The 23,478-nt window shown below is 42.1% G+C and overlaps 1 protein-coding gene across 4 annotated transcripts in view; it reads right to left on the reverse strand.

The window, feature by feature from the left end:
• The window catches only part of si:zfos-911d5.4 (uncharacterized), a 32,178-nt gene extending 9,384 nt beyond the window's left edge, over positions 1 to 22,794 (reverse strand). Inside the window, exons 1-6 of one of the 4 annotated variants that reach the window (XM_064320686.1) lie at positions 22,650 to 22,794; positions 21,832 to 21,986; positions 21,551 to 21,651; positions 20,701 to 20,849; positions 19,599 to 19,827; positions 18,107 to 18,327 (exon numbers count right to left, since the gene is read on the reverse strand). In XM_064320686.1, coding sequence (XP_064176756.1) covers positions 18,107 to 18,327; positions 19,599 to 19,827; positions 20,701 to 20,849; positions 21,551 to 21,651; positions 21,832 to 21,956 — 825 coding nt within the window. In that variant the 5' untranslated portion in view covers positions 21,957 to 21,986; positions 22,650 to 22,794. Of the gene's footprint in view, positions 1 to 18,106; positions 18,328 to 19,598; positions 19,828 to 20,700; positions 20,850 to 21,550; positions 21,652 to 21,831; positions 21,987 to 22,540 lie in introns of all 4 variants that reach the window. The other 3 variants (XM_064320688.1, XM_064320689.1, XM_064320687.1) reach the window with 3 other exon arrangements.
• Positions 22,795 to 23,478: the final 684 nt, after the last annotated feature.

The raw sequence follows: 23,478 nt of genomic DNA on the forward strand, positions 1-23,478 counted from the left end.
CATTTTTTTCCCCATCTTCCCAAATCACTCATTATTTTTCCCAGCTTATAAGGACAGCAACACTCATAAAAGTTGAATGACCTCATGACAACCTTTAATGTCACTCGATATCGGTCCCCCTCCCCCTCCAAAATTTTTTTTAAAAATCCAGCATTCCAGCATGGAGATGTGCCGGTACTGAGAGTCTATGCAGGTGACGGACCGGCGGGGGACAGGTGACGGATCGGCGGGGTGGCAGGTGACGCTCCGTGAGCGATGACACGCACTTTGTAACTTGGAGGACGTGTCAGCACCCGCGTGTTTGCCATTCAATATGCACAAGGTTCCCCCTTGTAAATTTACACAATGCGGGGGAATATCAGGGAGGCCGTTTTTACCCGGGGGCTGAAGGTGCCGCGTTTCAGGTGAACCCGGACCGAGTGTAAGCCCACACCGAGCCTTGGGGACGGCCGCCTCTATTGTCCGCCCATCTATCAGCGGATTCAGACGGCTGAGAGCGCTGAAAAAAGCGCCCTCTCGCCGAGCATGGCCGTAACATCCACGGGCTGGCACCATGTGATCGCGGCTCTGTCCCTTCAGAAACCTACAAACCTTACTGGACTGAGCTAAATGATAAACTGAACTAAATGAACTAAGTGATAACTACTACTCATCATTGCTTTTTGTTGCTTAAACTGTTACGATTAGACCAGGATTCATGTTGCAGACCACGTGATAACTTTTTTACTATTTGTGTTTCATGGTGTACATAATGAGATTAGTACAATCAAGTCTTAGGTGGAAATCATTATCAAGACTGCACTGCACACCTAGTAATACAGTAACGTATCATAATAATTTACTAATAACATTGTTTTAAACCCATGACATTTTAAAGCAATTGGCCATCTTCTTTGCAGGTTCTTAGCCTCATAATGGCTTCCTTGACCTTCATTGGCACAACTCTGGTCCTCATGTTGAACGGTAGAAGACTCCAAAGGTAATCAATAGCATAAAATCAAGACTAGATACTGAAAGCTGTCTTATACATGCACCCAGGAAACAATTGAACACACCTGACTAATCATAAACACCTGAGAAGCCATTTGTCACAGACATTATGGCGCCCTGAAATTTGGAACTACATATAAAAAGTCATTTCTACATGATGAAACCAAAATGTATAAAAATACCAAATACCCTTTAACAAAAGCTGAGAATCGCCACTTTAACCATGTGAATTGTTTGATTACAAATTTAAAACTGTGGATTACAGAGGCACATCACAAAAAAAAATGTTTTTGTCCCAAACATTATGGAGCTCACTGTATTAATCACCAACGTTTAATGCCATGCTATAGTTTACTCTTAGTGTGCTAAACTTGCCCATAAAGTGCAATTTAAATGAGCATTTTTAGTGTTTTATTATACTAACTAATCAAAGGTAATCAAGGTACAACCAGAGTATTCTGGAAACTAGAAGAGACACAAACCTTCAGAGTTACACTAAATTTTGAATACTAAATTATAAAATGCAACAATGCTTAAATAAGAAGTAGCAGCTGGAGATTTTTCTGCTCTGAAACCTGCTTATCACTTTTCAAAATGTATAATTCTATTATTATGTTTTTTTTTTTTGGTGTTGTTGCCGTCTAAGTCCCCACAACGACTGCCCTGGCACGGGTACACAGAGCCACACTAAAACAGGAGACTGCAGCTAGGGGAAAAAGGCACACGGTGACAAGTGTGACCACTCTCGCACATTTAAAACGCCACATTCTCAACAAGACAGAAAACGCTGCAAAAAGCACCACATCACGGAGGTGTAAAAACTACCAGCCCTCCAAAAAACTGTGGAAATTGCCTGTTTTGAACAAGCCCATCAGGCAGATAATCTGCTATTTGGTGACATGTACAATTCAGTTTAATCACCAGATTGCTCAAAGCTATGACCTCAATCACTGGCTAACTTTAAAATAGCTCAGCCTACAGTCTGACATGGCTAACAGGAAGCCATTAGAGTTGCAGCAATTACCATTTACATCCATCCACATAGTCCCTACTTTATTTTAATCTGTTTAAGTGCATTTTCTGCAAGAGGTTAAAATATGAATCCCCCCTCTCTTCAATGAGGCTGGTTTTCTGGCTGACTTGAGAGCACAATTTACAGCTGATTTAATTTGTTCTTCACAAACATTTCTAATGACATTACCCCCGGTGCATATACTGACTGCCTCCCTCTTATTCCATTAACTCCTAAATCGGGTTTAAAGACCATATTGATGCTGGATGTTATTATGGGTGATTATCAAAACAACAGACAATGGGGCAAAGTGTTTACTAACTGGTTTATCTGTAATTTCGCGTAACTACGACAGATGGCAATGCCGCAAATTATAAATCAACCTTTTCACTGCTGAAGTGCATGCTGGACCTTCGCCTCGCGAAGGCGCAGAGCCCGCGAACAAAAAGCATTTGGAGGGAGAAAAAAAAAAATAAAATACTTTTTGAGTCATTAAGTTAATTGAAACATGCGGCTGCCTTTTTGGGGGGAATGGGGACCGGGGCCTAGAAACAGATGATGACATGAGTAATTGCTCTAACAGACGCATTCAATGGTCCTGCCCCCAATCTCAGCCGCCCGTCCCCAGCCCCCCGTTCCGCTTCTCTCCCCGTAATGTTTACGGCTCGGCGTGATGTACCGGGCCGAGTCCTGCGGACGCGCCACGGCAGACTTTAATAGCCCTGTGTTGTGGTTCGAATGACTCGCACTATTTCCCAGCGTGACAGGTGTAAACCGGCTCCCGCGAATGCGCGCGATCGCTAGCAAATCTCCTCTGCCGTTATGAATGCGATTTGGCCATTTACCTCAGGAACATCTATGATAAAGCAGGATTTTACCGCAGGGAAAAAAAACAGCCGCTTTCTACAGTCACGGTCTCCATTCAAATAAATGTGCTCTTGCTGCAACAATAAAGGAACCGACGCATTTCTTACTATCACCGGCTAAATAAACTGCACACTTCATTGTCGGTCGTGACACAGCACAGAGCAGACCTCCGTTGGAACGTTGCCAATTCCATCCCGGTATTGGCTTGCACAATCTAGTCGGAAATAAAAATAATTAAGAAAATAAATGATGAAGTTCGTTTTGAATTACTGCAAACAGATTATTTGCAAATTAGCATCCAATATTTCTACAGTCCGTTCCTGAGAACTCCTACCCCACACCCCCCCCTCCCCGGACCAGCAGCGAACACTTTTCAGAGCAAGAGGGTGGAGGGGCCAGGGGGTGATCTGACTCACTGATAGATATGCTAATTCCACCATCCACTCCACTTCACTCTCTTTATTCTTCCCAATTAAAGCAAACGCTTCTGAAACTGTAATTAAGCCGTGTGCAGCAGGCCCGGTCCATCCGCCATTCTAATGAACCGCTATTGATTTCCCTTTTATTTCTATCTGTTGCCCGACCGTAAAAGTCCAGGGGGCCTAAACAAATGGATGTTTAAAGTGCAACCCCTGACCGCGCTCCGCGCCTCATGACCGGGTCCAATTAAAAAAAAAAAAAAAAAAAACCAAACGGTAACGGCGCAAAAACAAAAACAAGAAAAACGACGACGGTAAACGGCATCCGAGAGGCAACAATCGGTAAGAAGATGTGCCGTTGCAGAAGGCGCTCGCTAATGCTAACGTCGTCCAACTCCTACGCCGAGCTACGGCAGGCAATTAAGCGACTGGTACCGAAGGCGTGTGCTGATGCCAACGCGGTGACAAAAAATCCCTTAATTGTCAGACAATGGAAGGCGTATTAGCCCATAAATCAATACGCTACAAGTGGAAAACACGGCAGCTGATTTGAAGCCCGACTACGGAGCGGGGGGGAAAGTGCCTCTATTGAACAGCTCTGCAGCATCCGTTGGAAACCGTGCTGGATGGATTGTCACGCAGGAATTACGTAGCATTTAATCGGCCAGGTGCTGTTTGTTTATTCGTTAGCGGGAGGTATTTATCTACTGTGTGTATGTCAACCTGGGGGTGCGCTTGTGGATTATGTTATTCCATTGACAAGTCTCTTTCAGTAAATAAACGGAAGGGTTCATTTGTACTGCGTTGCTTTATTGTTCTTTCTGTTGTCACTCAACATTTAATTCATAACTTGTAGTTACACGGGTAAGTCTCCTTGCCTGGTTACTTCGGTCTTTGGTCTTAGTTGCTGATTTTAAGATGAAAACAAAGACAAGCAGACCATGTGGCTCTGCAGCAGCGGGGACCACTGCTTGACATTAGCGTACTCACTGTTGATTTGACTTTGCTCTCAGGGTTACCTGCACGGTTCACTCCTTTGGAATTTTGAAATGAATAAAAAACCCATTTTTGGCAAAACAGGTAAACAAATTATTTCCATTCCCAACAAGAGAAGTAAAAACCAAGCTGGTTTGGAAACAATTGAACAGAAAGGTCAAAGAGAAGCAACCCACAAGTGCAGCACATCTGTGGGAACTTCTACAGCAGCGTTAGGTGTGAACTTTCTGAACCATATGACTGTCCTTGTAGAACAAATGCCATGAATATGCTCAGCAGTTATTTCTGATTCACATACTTTTTTTTTTTGTAAAACAAAAGGTGTCTATTTTTTATTCGTTTTTTTTAATCTTGCTTGAAAATTGTGGGTGTACTTAAAACTTCTAACCGGTGGTGTAGATCTAGTGTCTTTATCAAAAAAAAACTAAAAACAAATAAAAGTTTTGAAATGTCGCAAGCTTGCGAGCAATGCGCTGGCAACCCCTTCTCTTTTGAGGTTTCTCCATTACGCACGACGTGACGGGCTGAAAGCAGCCAGAGGGCAAAAAGAGATGAGTGACCATGGAAACCCAATAAGCTCCATCTTACTCTGAATGTTTTTAATTAACAAGCGCAGTGACTAATGTCTTACATTTACCATAACTAACTGCCACTTGCATACTGCATTCAAAATACAATCATTTTCTACGCCAGCATTTACCATTAAATCTAGGGCAGAGATTGGTCTTATTTTTCAAATACGCACTGAACAGGGTTTTTAGCTAGTGCTCTTGTCTTCCTGGAAGCAAAAACACACTGAATAGGTTTAGCTAGTGGTCATGTCTTCCTGGAAGCAGTACACACAAACTGATGATGTCAATCCACAGACTTTTAAAATAAATGGATAATTTCAAAATAAAGTACAGATGTGGGAAGAGGGAATGAACTGCATTCTTAATGCCTCCTTGGCTGAGCAAATGTTGACCATTTTATTTTCACAGATCAATGACATCACTCTGAGCATTGTATATGGCAAATACTTGTTCATGTCCTCCAAGAACCGGTACACACAAATTTATGATGTCAATCAAGATATCTCAATACAATTTAGCATCTCTCCTACTAACACTCACAATGTGTGAAATTATGCAATTATGTCTATATGTTTCAATGTAGTTTTGAAACAAGCTGTTCGTGGGGAAACTGATGCTCCTTCTAATAAAGGGTTAAGATAATGCCTGACTAACAATTGTTGTCCGTTTTGGTTTTTGAATACTTAAGTCACTGGGTTATTTCATTATGCAATCACCAGAAGTGACTGTCCTGATGATCCAAGATACTATTGATGCAAAAATATAACCATTTGCTAAACTGCTGTTTTAGTTATTATTTCATTATTTTTTGTTAGTATTACATTAAATATAATATACTGGATATATTTATACACCTTGAAAACACATCTTTGTTGAAGGATTTTCAAGAAAACTGCTCATTACCTCTCAGAGGCATCGAACACAATTTGAATCAATAGCAATCTGGGGGATCTGTGTTATGATTGAATCCCTGCCTAACTTTCTGAGAAAGCAAAAACCCGTCATGTCAACTTGAACACTGCATTAAAAATCACAGCGTTATAGTAATACAGCATTCTTCACAAATTTGGTTTTGTGAATTCAACTAAAGATGTAAACTCAACCTCCAGTCAAGTATTAAAATAAATGGCTCAAGGAATGTCACATTAATGGAAGCACATGAAACTCTTCAGTAACACCCTTAGTCTGTGATAGAGATGGCTGGGCCTTCTTCCACAGTGCCAATTAGACAGGTCTACCATCGGCAGACACTGAAGCTCTACTTCAGTCATTGTTTAACAACGTTCAAACACTGAGAAACGAACACTCATTTATCTGTAACAGAGAAAGAGATAATTGTGCTTTTGCTGATCATCACTATTCTTGTGGAAAATATGAAACAAAAAATGGACAAGTGTCTATGCGTTCAATGCTAACATAATAATAGGGAATATTTGAAACCTCCTTAAGAACAGGCGGCACAAGTTTCTGTCGACAGAAAGTTCAGCTCAGTGCTTTCACCAAACCTTTGCCAGAGTGACCAGGATGCTGAGAGGCAATGATTCTCCCCACATCATGTTTTACTCAAGGAACAATGTTTTGATGAAAAAAGGGGCTAGAATGTAATGAATCATACTCTGCAGGTACATGCCTGACTTTGCCCCTCAGGAAGAAAAACACTCATTAATGATACTTGTGATTCTGCAGTTATTTCCATGCCCGGCTAGATTCGTGGTACTTAAGTAATATGCAATTACACAGAACCTCCGATATGTACTTTGCAGCCAATTACTTCCAATCACTGCCAGTTCTGAAGAACCATTTCCCAAGTGTAGAAATCTGAAAATGGGTATAATTTCCACTAATTTCAGGAGCAGCACGTAAAAAAAAAAAAGAAAAAGTTTTGCATTATGAAAAATTCCATTATCGATTTTCATTTCCTTCAAAAACTTTTAAAGTATTTCTTGACCCGCACAAGAATGACAGGTACTTACATTTACAGTCCTGTCAAACTAAGATGTCCAATCACCACAGTGATTTGTGGCTTTCAATCGTTTTTTTTTTCTCCTTTTTTTTTAAGCGAGTACCATATACATTCTGGAAACTTTGCCCTGTGGAAAATAAATAAACAGTGCAACAGAGTGCAAACACATGCAGGTGGAAAGAAATATTATTTTGATAGGAGGAAAGGAATTTTTCCCTCTTATTCACCTGTGGTACCTCCCCTTACATATCCCTGCTCTTTAGAGGTGGACAAATTCCATGCAAAAACTGTAATAATGCATGAACTGTAATAAATTCAATGGAATACAAAACCAGCCACACTTATAATATCTCCACCCATTACTGCACGATCCTCCCTTAAATACATATGTATTAAGTGTAGGTTTCCCGCGTAAATGACACGCATACTGTGCTTACAGCCCTGGATGCCTGTTTGATACATAACACACGTTTCTGGGGCAGAATGAGTCATATCTGTATCTGAAACAAGTGGCAAAAGGCTTAGTAGAGGTGACCCAAAGCATGATGGTATAAATGATGCTGAGGATGTACTTTTTTACTTTTAATTTGAACAAGCAAGTTCATGAAGCCTCAACTGAAAAGACCCTGGCTAAATCTGAGAACAGATTACCGTACCACTTAAAATACATTAACCTGGGAGGCACATCCTGTTAAGGCACTGTTCTACTGCATGGATGGGTCCCACAACCCAGGACTGAAGACACTAAAACATAAAACTATGAATGAAATAAATATATTTTTGATTAAAAAGGAACCCACTGCAGAAGGTTTCTGGGGTGAGGGGGGTGGGTTTTAATACATTTTGTTCTTATTGATAAAAATATTTGTCCTGCTTGCTGGAAGAAAATAGCTCAATCTTTTTATGACTAAAAGGATTGAAGAAAAAAAAATGGAGAAAGTAACCATAAAAGCCTAAGCCTGAAAATAGAGAAAATTGCCCCCCCCCCTTTTCAGTAATCAGATGAATTAAAAGCACAACACTGTTAGCATGACCTGTTCAGGATGTGGATTCTTTTCAAATCCCACCACCCCCAATCACCTCAGCCCATTTCAGCCCAAAGGAAACACGGAAGCAGGGCTGCAGAAATGCGGAGAAGAATGCTAGGGCTAAGTAAAATGAACAAGCTTAATCTATACGGACTCGGCAGTGAGTCAGACGCGAAACGTAACTCCAGCGACAGGAGGCTGATAATTTCACGATCTCCCCCTCTCATACCCTCTGATAGTCCTTACGCTAAATGAACTGCGTTTTAGTTTGTGGCTCCGGTTCCATTAATCAGTACAAAGAGACGCGTGGTCGAGTTACACTGGAAGAACTCATCGGGCGCATCTCGGATACTGCAATTAGGGCCCATTAGCCCGACTCTAATTAGTCCGAGGATGTTGATATTTCGAGCGCTGTTTTATTACGGTGTTTCATTTCTTCGGCGCATCTTCGCTGACTGCCTGAGTCTTCCTCTGGGAGGGCATAACGAGTTCAGGTCAATGAGAAGTCATCACGGTCGCAGAGCGTTGAAGCGGGTACAATACGTACGCGAAATAGACGAAAAATAAGAAAGGGGAAAAAAGCAAGAATTTTAACATTTTTTTTTTTTTTAAGTCCAAAATTTGATCTATGGAACGTGGGGTGTCACGTCTAATCGTGAGCCGACCGACGGACTTGACGTCTCGGCCGCCCCTCCCCTTCCTGTGGGGCTCTCGCCGGCCACATTAGCCCCACCGCGCCGAGTCAAGTTCACAGACTGGAGGCAGACAGTCTACCGGCGCTGGCCTGCCGCGCGCCTAAACAGACCTGACTCATCACTGTCCTTCTCACCAGTCAAAGACAAAGGAAAGGACACACCGGGAAAAGTGTGGGGGGGGGGGGGAGAAATTACAGCTCGCGCTCCAGCTTTTAGCGCGGAGAAAAAAATAGACGCGTCTATTTTTTGGAGGGTCTTTGTGGCGGCTCCCCCCCCCCCAAGCTAAAAGGAACAAAAAGAAAAACGGGAAGGCAAATTGCGTCTATTTTGGAAAATTAAGAAGTGGTTCATTTTTCAGATATGACACGGGCGAGGCTATTAAAGGCAATCACATTCATCATGGCCAATTAAGGCCCGATTCGTCCGTGCGGGTAAACAATCGGCGTGACCAAGCGCGGGCGGGAGAGGCTCAGCTGACCGAGGAGGAGGAGGAAGGAGCGAGCCGGGGGCCCGGTCCCACTACTGCTGTGCTGCACGCAGACCCGTGCGTCAAAGAGGGGCTACGCTGGCCGCAGCGGAACCTTCCGGCATCAAAACACCCCAGTCCTGTTCCTGTGAAGACTTGTCATGTATGTCACCACTGCCAATGGAAAAGACTGAGCATAGCAGAAATGGTCCTAGCATTTTAGACGTAATTATTAAATACAGAAAGTTATTTTCCTTCTTCCTTGTAGGCATTAAAATAACTTCAGTGATAAGCTCCCGTATACCGTTAGCATAGTATACTGTACAAAAAAATTAATGTTTGCTCGTGCTAACCGTCCGGTCGATAACCTTCGTCAGAGCGTTTTGCCGAACTGCATTTTCGATCGCTACGCCATAATGTTCATCTTGATTTAAACCTTGTTGGGTAACCGGACTGATAGACAGTGGCCATCTGTTTGAGCAAAATGCTGTAAATGGACTTCCATGACACAACGAGGTACCATTTGAATCCCCCAACTTTGATCAAACACACAATTTCCCAGCGCGAAATCAAATTTCCTCTTGCGTAATCCAATCGAGCGTCGATGTGTGGCCCTAATGCCGATGGCCATGAATTTGCATGGTTTTTTCCCCGTGAAGCTTTCGACAAGGGTAGACTGCCGGGAGGGACTTGGGGGGGAAATCTACAGCATATCTGCGTTTTGAGTGTGTGTGTGTGCGTGCGTGTGTGTGTGTTTGCCTGTGTGGGGATTGAGGCTGTCAATAGTTTGCAGCAATGACACAATCCAGCGGCACGCTACATTCAAAGAGACAGGAGGAACAGCACTCAGGCCAGGATGCATGGCCAGGGCTGCTCTATGAGTCATCAGTACTGATTACGCCTCAATCCATAGAAATTGAATAAGGCCAGCACAGCGGTCTGCAAATAAACTCCGTAATTAATTAATTGTAGCCTGTTCTGCTCGTCCACTCTCCACCCAGGGGTCACATCTCACCCCCCCCCGCCCCACCCTCCTGCACACACCACATCAACTCCACCCACACTGCCCCCCCCCCCCCCCCCCGACTCCCTCCCCTCTCTCAGCTGGCCTCTATCAGCGAAACGTTTGAAGGAAACTTGATTGAAAAAGCAGACTTCCGAATGGCATGAAAAACTGGCTAATTTATCATTTCGTCAGATGAACTGGATTTATTGTATTTAAAGAACAAGACTTTTTCCCCCCCCTCTATTACATTCATACGATTAATAATTGAACTGCTTCATTCTGTTTCTATGTAATGTCACATCAATGAATGCTGAGATGATGAACTTTATTTGAAAAAAGGAGTAGAGTGGCAGAAAGTAGCACTCCACAAAAGTTACGTCTGACCCTTACGACTGAGAGCCTGCCATGTCACTGGCATATTGCACCTCTCCATAACACGCACCTCTGATTATTTAAAACAATGCATATAGAAGTAAATAAACAAACAAACAAATAAATAAATAAGCGGACTGTCTCCTCAAAATTCATAGATCGACCTTTCGTGCGACTGTGGAGGTGGAGAATGCACACGCTAATTCCAGCTCTTCTGAATGTACCTAGGCGTAGAAGTAGGACTCGACGTTCCGAATTGGGAAAAATTGAAAACAATACACAGACATATCACCATGAGAGAAATTACGCTTGCGAAGATTATCCAGCGGATATGTGCTCAGAACACCCAGCACATCCCCAGCGTTAAAATTTCAACATCAGTGCTGATATTACCTGAACAACTGTGAAAATCGAATCCATTTCCTATTTGCATGCATTCTGAACGATAACCACGACGCAGCCAAATTTGCATATTTTGAGAGAACAGCCAAACTTAAAGTGCTGTTTGCACTGAACTCCCGAAAACCACTGCAGGTGGTTTCAGGGAAAGCACTCGTCGTGGAGTGATCATCCTTCTCTCGAAACAGATTTCGGAGTCGTACTTCAGCCCGAACGGTCAGAACCGTCCCCGGTCTCCGTTTGTTTACAGGTAGCAAATCAAATATGCATCTTATTTCTGGGGCTGAAAACGCGTCGGGGGAGCTATCGGGTTTCCCCGATACACTCAAGCGTCCCCGAGCAGCGGCTACTTACAGCACATGATCCATGCATCTGCAAAGCGAACACACTGGACGCATTTCACATGCAAGTGCCGCAACCCTTCAGAAGAAACATTTTCTCCCTGATACAAGATAGATGCTGTATGATACTTTGTTTTTTTGTTTTGTTTTTTTACATACTGTGAGTTTGACATACTGATCCATCTATACAATTTCATCCTATGTGAATTCACTCCAACTCCTTTTCCAGATGATGCGGAACCAACCAGACATGCCCATTTATTCTTATGCTGAATGCAACTTAGCATTGCTAAATACTTGTATGTTGCCTTTACTTCGACCGTGATTTACAATATTATCTGCCATTCTGTATAAATGCACTGGGCGTAATGGCTGGATTTTGTTAATGTACAATAAGAAGACGAAAAAAAAAGAAGAAAATCAATGGAGCGTTTTCTGTCAGCTTCTCTACAATATTTGGTTTCTTGTGGCGGATTTGTTTCCTGAGTGGCTCTGCAAAAAGACAATCTAATCGAAATGTCAATTTATTATCTAAAAGGGCTCATTCCAGAAACACCGCATGTTTAATATTCATTTGCACTTTTCCAGGAATTTAGCGGTTCCATTTCGGCGGCTAAGGCAAGAACAAAAGAAATAAATAAACGTATGCATTTCACCAATATTTTACAGAGCGGCGTTGCATTCTTCTCACACCTCTTCCCGTAGTGTGCGGCGCGACTGTGTGAGATCACCGATCACGTGGGATCGGAAAGATTTAGATAACAGGTTTTGGTCAATGGAGATCAGAAGGAAGACAGAAACAATTGGCAGCAAAGTAAGACGGACACGTTACACAGAAAAGGAATTTTGGGGCATACGTCTTGTGACATCTTTCAAACAAGCAGGCCTATCACGTTTCCCTTTGAAAGATGGTGGGGTGGAGGCAGGGGGGGCGAGTGCATAATGATGAACACTGTGGCCTCCATTTACAAATATTTTTTGGAAAATAACATATCATGTTTTAACACAACATGTCCCAGTGGGCCGGTCCAGGCTCACTGGAGACTGGCCCGATGACCGGTGTGGCCCATATCGAATGCGGAGCAGCTGGATGTCCGTGTGCCGGGGGGGTGGTGTGATCCAGGCCCGGTATGGATCCTGGTGCAAGGGTCCAGACCGGGCCGTCCCACAGGAGCGCTGCCTTCTGTTTCTGGGAGGGGTCCCCTCCATTACCACACCTAATGGACGCTGCGCTTCTCTGCGGGGGCGGCGGTTTGTCCCGCGGGACCCCCGTGACCTCTGACCTTGGGCCTGTCTTTACCCTTGACTTCCCTTCCTTTAAAAACACGCCGAACGGCTTTCGTTTGACAGCACTCAAATTAAACGGGATTTAAAGCCACGTCGTTTGTCACTGGCAATGAAACACTAATAAAGGAAATGCTGGCTCATTCTTTCTAAAGAAGTGTTTAAATAAAGGTAAAGAGTGGGGCTTCTATTGTGTCTCCAACTAATGTATATACATTTTTTACTACAATGTATCATGTAAGTCCTGCGAAGGGAATAGCACTTGCAAAGCATGACATGGTATTTTATTTCTGAATGCTAATTATATATTAAATACTCTCGTGAGGCAGAAGAACATGCGTCTGCTATTTATAAGATCCACCCACAATCCTTGAGTGTCACAAGAAAAAAAATATATATTTGAAAGCAATTCTTGTAATGGAGCTTTGCTGTTCATCAGGAGTATATTAACAAGGTGTTTTGTAAAAAAAAGAAAAACAGTCACCAACTGACTGATGAGCGAGGTAGTATGTCAGATCGAGCCGGCCAATAATGCACACTTAGTTGTGCATTTAGCACCTTTAGTGGGAGATTATCTCAAAGAGCATAAATTTAAAAAAATCAAACATGGCCACTGGGTATATGTTAACTGGATCCAATTTGGGTGCCTGCCACCTTACCAAGAGAGAGCATCTGGCATATTTACTTCATTAGGTAAATCAATTAATTGCCTCCCTCTAAAATAAACAAAACAGAAATCCCAGGCACCGGCCTATTAAAATGGCGAGCGGGCTTGATAGGGGCTTTTAGACGCAACATTTACATGCAATTACCTTCTTATATAATTAAGCGCGTTCGGTTAACGAGCATCTTGCAAGCGGACAGCATTGCTTACCGGGACGAGCACTTGGCGGCCCAGAACAGCGAGTGAGTAATTAGCGCTCGGCATGCCAATGTTAATGGAAGTGATCTGAAAAATCATCAATGCCAGGAAAGAGGGGAATTAAAGGCGGGGGCTGGTGTGGTGTGGTGGGGCGGTGGGGGGGGGGGGGGGGACGAGTTAGGGCAATTTGAGTGGAGACACACTCACACAACATCACATGACCTGGCCAGAACCACCCAATCAGAGCTCCTTCTCCCGCAGATCATTGTGATAAAACAGACGCAGCACAGCACAGCACGCATGCAGAAATGCTAAAACGCGCATCTGAGATTGCCGCTCCTCAACTAAAATGTAATAGCTGCTCTGGCATTTCTGTGATGCGTCCTTCACTGCCACTACATTTTCACATTAAACATCTGACTGCCAATGTTTCGCACGGCCAGTGCAGAGGCGCATTTGCCGAAAGATGCGACTCTCCTCCATTATCACGGAGAGCATCTGTGAGTCACGAGGCCAGTTCTTACATTGAGATGACATAAACAAAGGCGTGCAGCCAACCTACAGCATAATGCACATGGCAGGTAAAAACAGCCATTTTAAGTGATCGTAAAAGTTAATGAAGCTGAGAGATACAAGTAAGAGCAACAGAGCACTTGACCTGTGTCATAAAAACACACGCTACTTTTCAAAATGGCACCGTCTACTGTAATTGGTGAATACATTTTGGACGATATGTGCACACTATTCCTCAACAGGGCTAGTTACAGGGGGATCAGATGTTCTCCAAATAACGTACATGCACGCATGCATGCATGGACAAGCGCACATACGCACACACAGATTGGCCTGCAAACTGATTCACATCCTTGTAGTTATGCAGTTTTCACACTGTTGTTATGCATGTGTGAAACACTCACACACAAACACTCACACACAAATATGCAGACATATATATATATATGAATCCCCAATGCCTGCTCTCTGGAGAACACAGAAAATGCATACTGACTGATTGTGGTCATGTACAGTGCCTCTACTCTCCAAAAACCTCCATATCTAGATATTTTATTCCTTTCTTTAAAGGTCGGTGACTCATCAAAACAGCTCTCAAAATGTCCTTGCCTTAAAAAGGGGCACACTATCTCTGCATGCATGCTTTCCTAGGGCCCATTACTGAAAGACTGATACTCTCACAACTATATATATATATATATATATATATATATATTTATTCTTACTGTGCTTTTTCTTTTAACAATCGAGCAAAATCTGCGACATATTAGCACGTGATAGAGACTTAACACATTGCAAATTCTCATACAGGCCAGAAAAAAAAACAGGTATTTACCTAACTACAGCCGGATTACTTGAACATTACAATTTAGAAACACTTGTCATTTACTGATTCATTCAAACATGATTTGGACATGCAAAACCTTTAAAACAGCACACAAGTCTGTAAGACTAAACACCCTCATGAACTCAACAGTACACACACCGGGCAGGCCAAAACTCAAACGGAGACTACAGCACTTAATGCAGTATCCGTTTGACAAGACAGACCCGGCACATCGTCCTGTGAACTTTTATCTATGTAGGTCACCCTGCTCCACTCCCGAATTCGACTAGGCTCGCCCTACGCCAGCTACGTAATACGTGATACCGTCAAAGTAAAAAAGCATTGTTCTGGTAATAAATGTTTGCCAGCATCCCCAGGTGGAAAACATAATACAATTGGGCCAGCTGACTCAAAAGCTTAATTTGAAATGCTGCCAAATTTCTACCCCTGGTGATTGCTGCAGCTTATATACTGTAATTACGACGCAACTATCTGAGTCCGTAAGAATATCTGACTCCTTTGTTCTTCGCTTTCTATTGAGTCTAATAAACACTTACCAACTCTCTAAGGGCCTTAACTGAAGACAATGACAAAGTTTCCTTCCTGAACCTGATACCTACCCCAACAATACAAAACACTCGATGCTCTAAAGACTAATTGGTGTTATTCACCTTTTTATCATACAGAAAGGGATATTCCAAATCTTAAGCATATCTTCAGTGCTTTTGAGGCTTGGAAACTTGAGTAAGGCGGGGGTGGGGGTGGCCATTTTGTTTATTATATGACCAGAAGCATTTGTATTTCTCAGAAAGAGAGTCATTTGATCAGGTAGCCTTTAAGGGAAATCAGGGTATAAGTGCAGTTGGAACCGCTGGCAATGTTCACGGACAACCCGTACAACCGTCACTGATACTCTCTCTGTGCGCTCCCCTCCACAGCCGTCTCCTGCCCACAACTGTGAAAAGCCTGCACCGTACCAAAGAAACAGAAATGCAGTTGAACATTTCTATTTAGCAATGTGATCTGTCTGGCTGCTCACCCAGTAAAACTTGACGGCAGTGCCATCTACTGGTAGGTGAGGAAAAACTGGAACTATGCACGGATAAGTCTTGTGTGAGGGAACGTGCCACCCACAGCCCACACACTGGTGACACTATTGGCAACCAGCATGTTCTAGGCTGGAAAATCAACCATACATTCACTAATTCATATAAACAATTGTGGCACTGATGTGTTGGACTAAAAGAGAGATGTGTTCTGATATGTTTACAAAGGGAAAACTGTCGAAACAGTGAGGTCCGACTAAAAATAACCTGCTCAGGACCTACAAGATTTAATTTCGCATTCAGATTCCAGACTGTATTCATAATGGAGATTTGATCTATGACATTACATCATATTCTTACATTACTTACAGGCATTTGCAGACGCTTATCCAGAGCACTAACATGATTTACTTGTTCATTAACGTGGAAATACTGAAGCATTTGTTAAGTACTGCCAGGTACACGTTCCTACCCGAATCGAACTGGACCTTTCGTACATCTAGTCCTACACTGTGCTACACTCCGTCCTCAGAATTTAGATGAAAAGTCTATCAGCACACTTCGTCCGCACTAATGTTCTTACCCATAGTGATGAATACCTGTCTGTCCTGACATCTAAAGTTGGCCCGAACTGCAGGTAATGAAACTAGCAAAGACAAGTAACTCAGGATGTGTGTAACAAAGCCTGTAGGAAAAAGTAACTTTTCAAGAGGACGATACTATATTTTGACAATAAAAGTACAGCGTAGCATAATGTATGTATCACAACATCACTCTGCAGGGTATACAAAAAAGCAACAACACTTTAAAAAGTGAAACATTTAAAGCAATGCTTTTTATCGGGCAGATTTAGTCAGGAAGCCATACAATTTTTCTGTTTTATTCAAACTACCTCATCTTGCGTTAAACAGATGAAGCAAGGGGGTAACTGTGTGCCACTCTGGCCACCTCAAAGCTGACCATGGGTAGCATGAATCAAATAAAAAATTCACAAGGCCGTGTTGACGTGCATACACATTCGCATGCTTTTCATGCCCTGCAAGTTCAAGCAAGTCCTGACACACAGGTACCTGTAACAGGGAACAGGTGTACTGAGATACTGAGAATGTTACTAGTTTCCCAGAAGAAACAAAACAGCTAATCCTATCAGTGAAAAACAGTGTGTCGCTTTATGGTAGCCAGTACCATAAAATATATTTACATGTGGGGCGAGAGCAATCAGGCATGCTGGGATTGTGGAGGACACACACCAAAGAGACACAACAGACTACTGTCTGCAGAAGAATGACAGATTCCCCTCACTTTCCACAGGTCTGTGACTGCGCGGCACCCGATAGGTAGGACACCGAATCAAAGCGGGCCGCGATGAAAAATATCACGCCATTACAAACGTGAAAACATGATGAAAATGGGTTTTCTCTTCCTCCCCCCTTCCCCCCCCCCCCCAGGAGGTGAACTGCCCCAAGGTCTTTCGTTGGCGCTTTTCTTATGCTCCCTGTATCTTTGCTCATTTTTCAGCAGTATTGCATTAAGTATTGATATTGATTTCTTGTAAATGGCGGCGAAATGGATGGCGCACACTTTTTTGTTATTGTTCCGCGGGACTCGCGGGTAATTTATTACGGCTTCGATAAGGGCCTGTCCCCCGTCGCCGGGGCCCTGATTGAAAGTGCCAGCCTCACCGCCGGCACATTCCTGGACATCCCTCATTTTCATGGGCTACCGCGAAATACGAAACGCATGCCGCCGATTGGATAACGCCCCGCGATAAACCAAAAAAGCAAACTTATCGGCCTTCTCTTGTCACCCAAACATGGGAATTATTTCTGCTTCATTATTTATCATCATTTCTTTTTTCTTTTTTTTTTTTCTCTTTTGTCCTGCGGTAGTTCTTCAATTGAAGCCCGTATAATACTACATCACGAATCAGTGCACTCCTCGAAAAACTGAAGTGGATTACAAGAGCGTTGTCATTCGAGTCAATACTTCAGAATGTCTAACAACAATCTGCAAAAAAAATTTACATTTTAATTGTATTTCTGTATCCTTGCGTCTCCATGGGATATTCATGCGTTTCAGTAAATGTATATTCACTGTTGTTCTCATTTATGACTGAATAAGTACTTATCTCCAGATTAAATTATTTTATTCAACATAAAGCAGATGCAAGAAGAGGAATAGAGTTTATCATGCAGCATTTCAAAAAGTTTTGACTTAAACAGATGACCCTACTATTCTTTTAACATAATTACTGTTCTCACATTGAAAGCCTCTTCCTTTGCACCTTACGGTGTGTGCATGTGTGTGTGTGTGTGTGTGCGCGCACGTGTGCACACACGCGTGTGTGTGTTATTGCATTTGCCTGTCTGGAAGCGTACATTCACCTACACATTGCATCTCCTGAGAAACACGGGAGGCGAATCGCACAGGAGGATGGGGCCGTGCTTACCTGCGGCGTGTGTCCCAGCAGGGCCCAGAGGGAACCGGCGGACAGCGCCCTGAGCTTGGAGAACTCCAGCTTGTCCGTCTCCTGCCGGTTGAGAGCGATGTGCTGGCAGCCGTGGTAGTCTCCCTTCAGCTGCTCACCGCAGTGCAGTCTCACCAGGTCCCAGGTGCCCATTTTCTTCAGAACCTCCTTCGCCTCCCCCAGCTGTCGGTACGACAGGTGACCTGCAACATAAAAGCACACAGGACTCAACAAACTGAAACTGAACTGAATACTGAAAACTGAATAATAATAACAATAGAGCAAAATATCTATATATTTTTATGGGATTTTCAGCTTTATTGGATAGGACAGTGTAGAGAGACAGGAAGAACGGGGAAGGGAGAGACGTCCGACAAGGTTGCACGGTCAAACTCGAACCGCCGACGTCACGGTTTCGCAATGAGCATATGGACAGTCAATTTTACAATTTAGCATAGCTTGATTTTATCCAATTAACTTTCTCGATACCTCTCAATTTGACAATTGGCAAAAATACAGTATTTCAGGTTTTTAGCATACCCTTCAGGCGCACTTTTGGAGTGGAGGAAAAATTCTGGGATAAAGGTTTGTTGCTAAGTGCACTTTTTGACTGTCATGGATACTAGCCCTCAAATGAGCATTAGCTGTGTGAGCTCTGCTGTGGAACCGCCTGTCACTGCTAGTTTAGCCTGCAAATGACAGCATTACCAAAAATTGCAGTGTTTCCCTTAATTTTTTGGGGGACATTTTCCCACAAATGTTGCCTGATTATTTAGGTTATGTAAAAATGTTTTTTGCTGCTATCGATGCTACATAATTTCTATAATCTTGATAATGCTAACTTTATATTTATATTTTAGGCATTTAGTAAATGCTGTCATCCAGAGTGGTACAACTTGTATGCTCTTTACATACAATCCATTTTTACAGCTGGATTTTTACCAAGGCAATTCACGTACATTGCTCAAAGGTACAACAACAGTGCCCCACCTGGGCACCTACAGCCTCATAGACAAACACAGTTACTCAATCGTTACGCTACACTGCAATTGCTCAGGAACACGTTAGAGTGGATAACATGCACTAAACAAGCTAGCTTACATTTTAACATCTTTAACGGCCTTTTGTTGAAACTTGCTGCCAACGCAAACATGAATTATCATGATATCCACTACAGGGTGGTGTAAGATAAACACACAGACTGAAATGACACACTACATTATAGCCAATCAATGCCAGGTACACTAAAGACTTTGCTAGCTCACTGTAGAATACATTTAGAGCATGGTCAGTTACTGGCAAACTGGGCTGCAATGGCCCAGAGATATGCACAGGAACGTGAAGAACGTGGGTTGACAAACACTGGAACAGAGTACAAGTCTAGCCAAGCAGATGTTCTGGGTTACCATATTTAGGGTTTACAACGTCCTGCTTCCTACAGTGTCTCCTTTCATGAGATGGCAGCTTTGCTCACCAGTCAACCACGATGGAGTCAGTGCGTCGGAGAACCAGGCCACATAGCCTTCCCTGAAGGAACGCAGGAACGCTTCCAAGTCCTCATGAGACACCAGCTCCTTCCTCTTCCTCAGTCCCTCTTCCAGCTGGCAGTCGGGTGAGAGAAAGAGCACCCTGGGCAGGAAGACCGTCTGTCGCACGGACACCCCATTGCGTCTCATGTGGTTCCACAGATTGATTGTTTTGGTCTGAAAGAGCAGAGTGTTGTCCATCACGATTAAGGTGTGCAAGTGAGCCATGCTTATTCCAGCCACTGCTGAAACAGAACTTTTATGCAGAGGATTTTGGCACACAGCTGGCGTGAGGCCTTGTTGTTCCTCTAGCGACTATGATTAGAGCAATCCAAACGTAAGGCCATGCTCTTCAGCAAAGTAATGTGCTACCTCTGAATAAATCATCATTTCGACTGAAAAAAGCACTCAGAGCATAATCCAGAACTATAAAAAATATAGAATGGCTAACTAAACTATTGGCCTGCAGATCTTACCAGAGAAAATCCTGAAAATGTACTTACTTAAAATTTTGTTACAATGATAAAGCATACTCTATATGCATGATCAATATGAGACTGTAGGTAGTTTGAGCAAAGAGTTCCAGAAACATTTTTGGATTAAATACATGTTCCAGTTGGCTGGTTCAATGGAAATTAACTACAGTAACATAAAACTTGTGTCTTTGATCCTAACAATATGTTACATTAAATTCACATACTGGAAGCACTTACCCAGCTATACAAAATGTGCTGTTGCCCAAATTCTAAACAAACTAAATATAAAAGAATCAATCAAAAACTAATATCAGATATTGTGCAAAAAAAATTGTAACCTCTAATCGATTATAATTCATTTAACTATTTAATTATTGAAATATATATGGTGGAAATATTTAATGTGTTAAATTATTGAAGCATTTCTCCATCTTGCCACTCTCTACACGAATAAGGTAATACTGTATGTATCACAAACTACACCTACAGGTTAGTCAAAAACTGATGCTCAAACAAACCGTGGCATTGAGAAAAGCCTGACCACATGGCACATGCTCCTGTGTTGTGACCTTACCGTAATGGCTTCAATGGGGTCAGCCACCTGCTGGATGGAGGTGTTGGTAAAGTTTTGGTCTTCTTTTTTCTGCTGGAGCTGCCAATTTTGGTTCTGCGCCGACACCTTGCCCCTCCAGCACTTAATGTCAATGCAGAACACAGCACGGCCTGTGCATGGGAAGCAAAGAGGAGTTGGGGACACTGGAAAATAAACTGTACATCCACCCTTCTCTGTGTGTTTCTTTTTCCTTTTTTAGCTCAGTATGGCAATGAGAGGTATCTATAATGACTAACTCATACAGAGAATTCAAATAATGATCTCACACCATGTTGCTGAGAAGGAAAACTCATTTCTTCTATCACCTCAAGGCAGCCTTCGGGTGCAGCAATCATTAATTACACCTGAAGATCAGATCACTAAGTTAAGAATTTTTCTTGGTCTGGTTTTCAGTATCATGGGACAGGGCCATTGAATATTCCTGATCTAACATATCACTGAAAAGTGAAAATTAACAGCAAAAGCTACCTAAATGTCAGCCAAAGTTGAGCAAACTTGCTGATAACTATCATTAGCTTTAAAAAAAAAACGTTGCTGCAGTCATTGCTGACAATACTGCTAAAAAAATAGCTGTTACAAGAGGCTGGAGTCTTCTTAAAAATAAAACAGTTATCAGATTCAGAGTAACTTCATAAACACAGTTTCCTACATCAATTTTAGGCTTTAATCCTTACAAAATAGAAGGAAATATGAAAAAGACATCTTGCTTCCTTGCTTAAAGCTGTGGTACTCAGTATCACTAACTGTTTTAAAAAACATCCTCAGTATGTAGCATACAGATAACGTTAATGCGATCAGTATCTATTGTTACCTGTGAGAAGGACTAGGTTGATTTCATCTTTAGCTATCTTATGCTGGTTAGGAATCCGCAAGTTGCAGAACATGTCTTCTTTTTTCAGTCCGCCAACGTTTCTTCATAGCAATCAACATGAAAGGAAAGTCAGATATTGCGTAACAGTTTACACTTTGTTACCACGACTGACAATTTCTCTTCCTCGTCAGTGATATCAATTAAACCTTCACGCAGACGAAAATGAGGTATAACTTTGCATAGGTAGTCCATTAAGCCCTCCCATTAGTAGCGATTTGTACCTGACTTTATCAAGAAATCCGTTAAAACTGTGCGATAGCTGTTCTGTGTCGTCATCTTCTACACGATACTCAGAGGGATCTGCAGTCAACTGAAACTGGACCAGTCTGCTTCCAAGCTGGAACATTTTGGTGAGTTTCTAAAAACAGAAGTCTTTCTGAAACAGTACACAAACAGTATGAATTACTGAAAAAATCCCTAAAACATAAAACAAGGATATATTTTATGATGTTCGACAACCTGGCCCAAATTAAGAAATAACTACATGAACTACAAAAAACAGGAGAAGTTAATATACAAAACATATTTGTAAACTGGCTGCACATGTTTTTGTTGTCTTTTTGTACGTCATAGAAAAATATAACAGTATATTTTTATAATTTGACACAAAAAGTAGTGGCACCAGTTGGCCTGGTGAATACACGAGTTTCAAGTTTAAACGTTTCTTATCAGTAGATCGATATCCTATGTGTTTAAATTCAAACAAATTCAAGATTTTAAAAAGATAGCCTTATCATATCCATTCAAGTACGTCATTAAATATCCGTCAACACCAGAAAACAAGTGTTTGTTTGTTTGTTTTACTGCTACTGAAGTGCTACGAAAGCATCAAACTAGCTTCAGAACAAAGCTCACCAGCAGCCTAACGCTACGCTAGCCAGCTAACTAGCCAATTGGCAAACAATACAAAGGCAATTGTCTCTCACTGACCTCTTACTGCAGCAAGCGGAGCTTTAATCAACAATATGACATGTCTCAAATGTTAAAACTACGTTTACACTATAAATATGCAATGACTAGCCCTGATGTGTAATCTTACCCAGCAACGCGATTTCACAATCTCCAGTTATTCCTCTCGCCCCCTCTTTGGCATTCCTGAAAGATGTAAACAACAAGCCACGTGGAGCCTCCACGGAACCTCCCCCTTTAGAACAGAAGTGACGCTGCGTACTCAGCGTAATACGTCACCTTGCTTGTTTAGAATTCACCATTCAACTCCATTTCATCGTTCTTATTCATTTCACTTCATCCCTAGAAGCAATGCCATTTATTTAAAGTGTATATGTTGCTTCCCTTTTGTGTTCCCTTCTATTGGATGCAATTTGTATTTTTATTTATCTATAACCTTTCTCGTGGTGCTTATTAGCCAGGTAGGCTATTGACACAAATACATGTATGGGCCTGCATATTTATACCCCTGTCCTATAATGTTAAGCCTGCCACGAGCTGCTATATTTCTCTGCTAGCATCTTGCATTGATATCATTTCAGCAATAATTTAAGGAATTCCCTAGAGATCGCATGAAAAAATATCAAATGTTAATAAGCTGGTCAAAATGCAATACCATCAGGCATGTTCCCTTTGAACAAAACCATTTTTCGTGATGTTGATGGCCTTGTCCCACCTAAATATTAATAGAGTGTATAAAGACATGTATTTTTAATTTAACTGAAAACATCTACAAATATAATGAGCTTTCAATCTTTACTGACATTGTCATCAAAAATGAAACTTTTTTGCATTATCTAGATGCAAAAGAAAGATGTTGATTAATTCTGCAAGCAGTTCTGTTGTGCATTGTAATTTGATTAGTATGTCTGTTTTTTTCACATAATGTACATTTATTTAAAAATATATATATTTAATGA

The sequence above is a fragment of the Anguilla rostrata genome, chromosome 2, assembly GCF_018555375.3.
Source record: "Anguilla rostrata isolate EN2019 chromosome 2, ASM1855537v3, whole genome shotgun sequence".
NCBI classification, from domain to species: domain Eukaryota; kingdom Metazoa; phylum Chordata; class Actinopteri; order Anguilliformes; family Anguillidae; genus Anguilla; species Anguilla rostrata.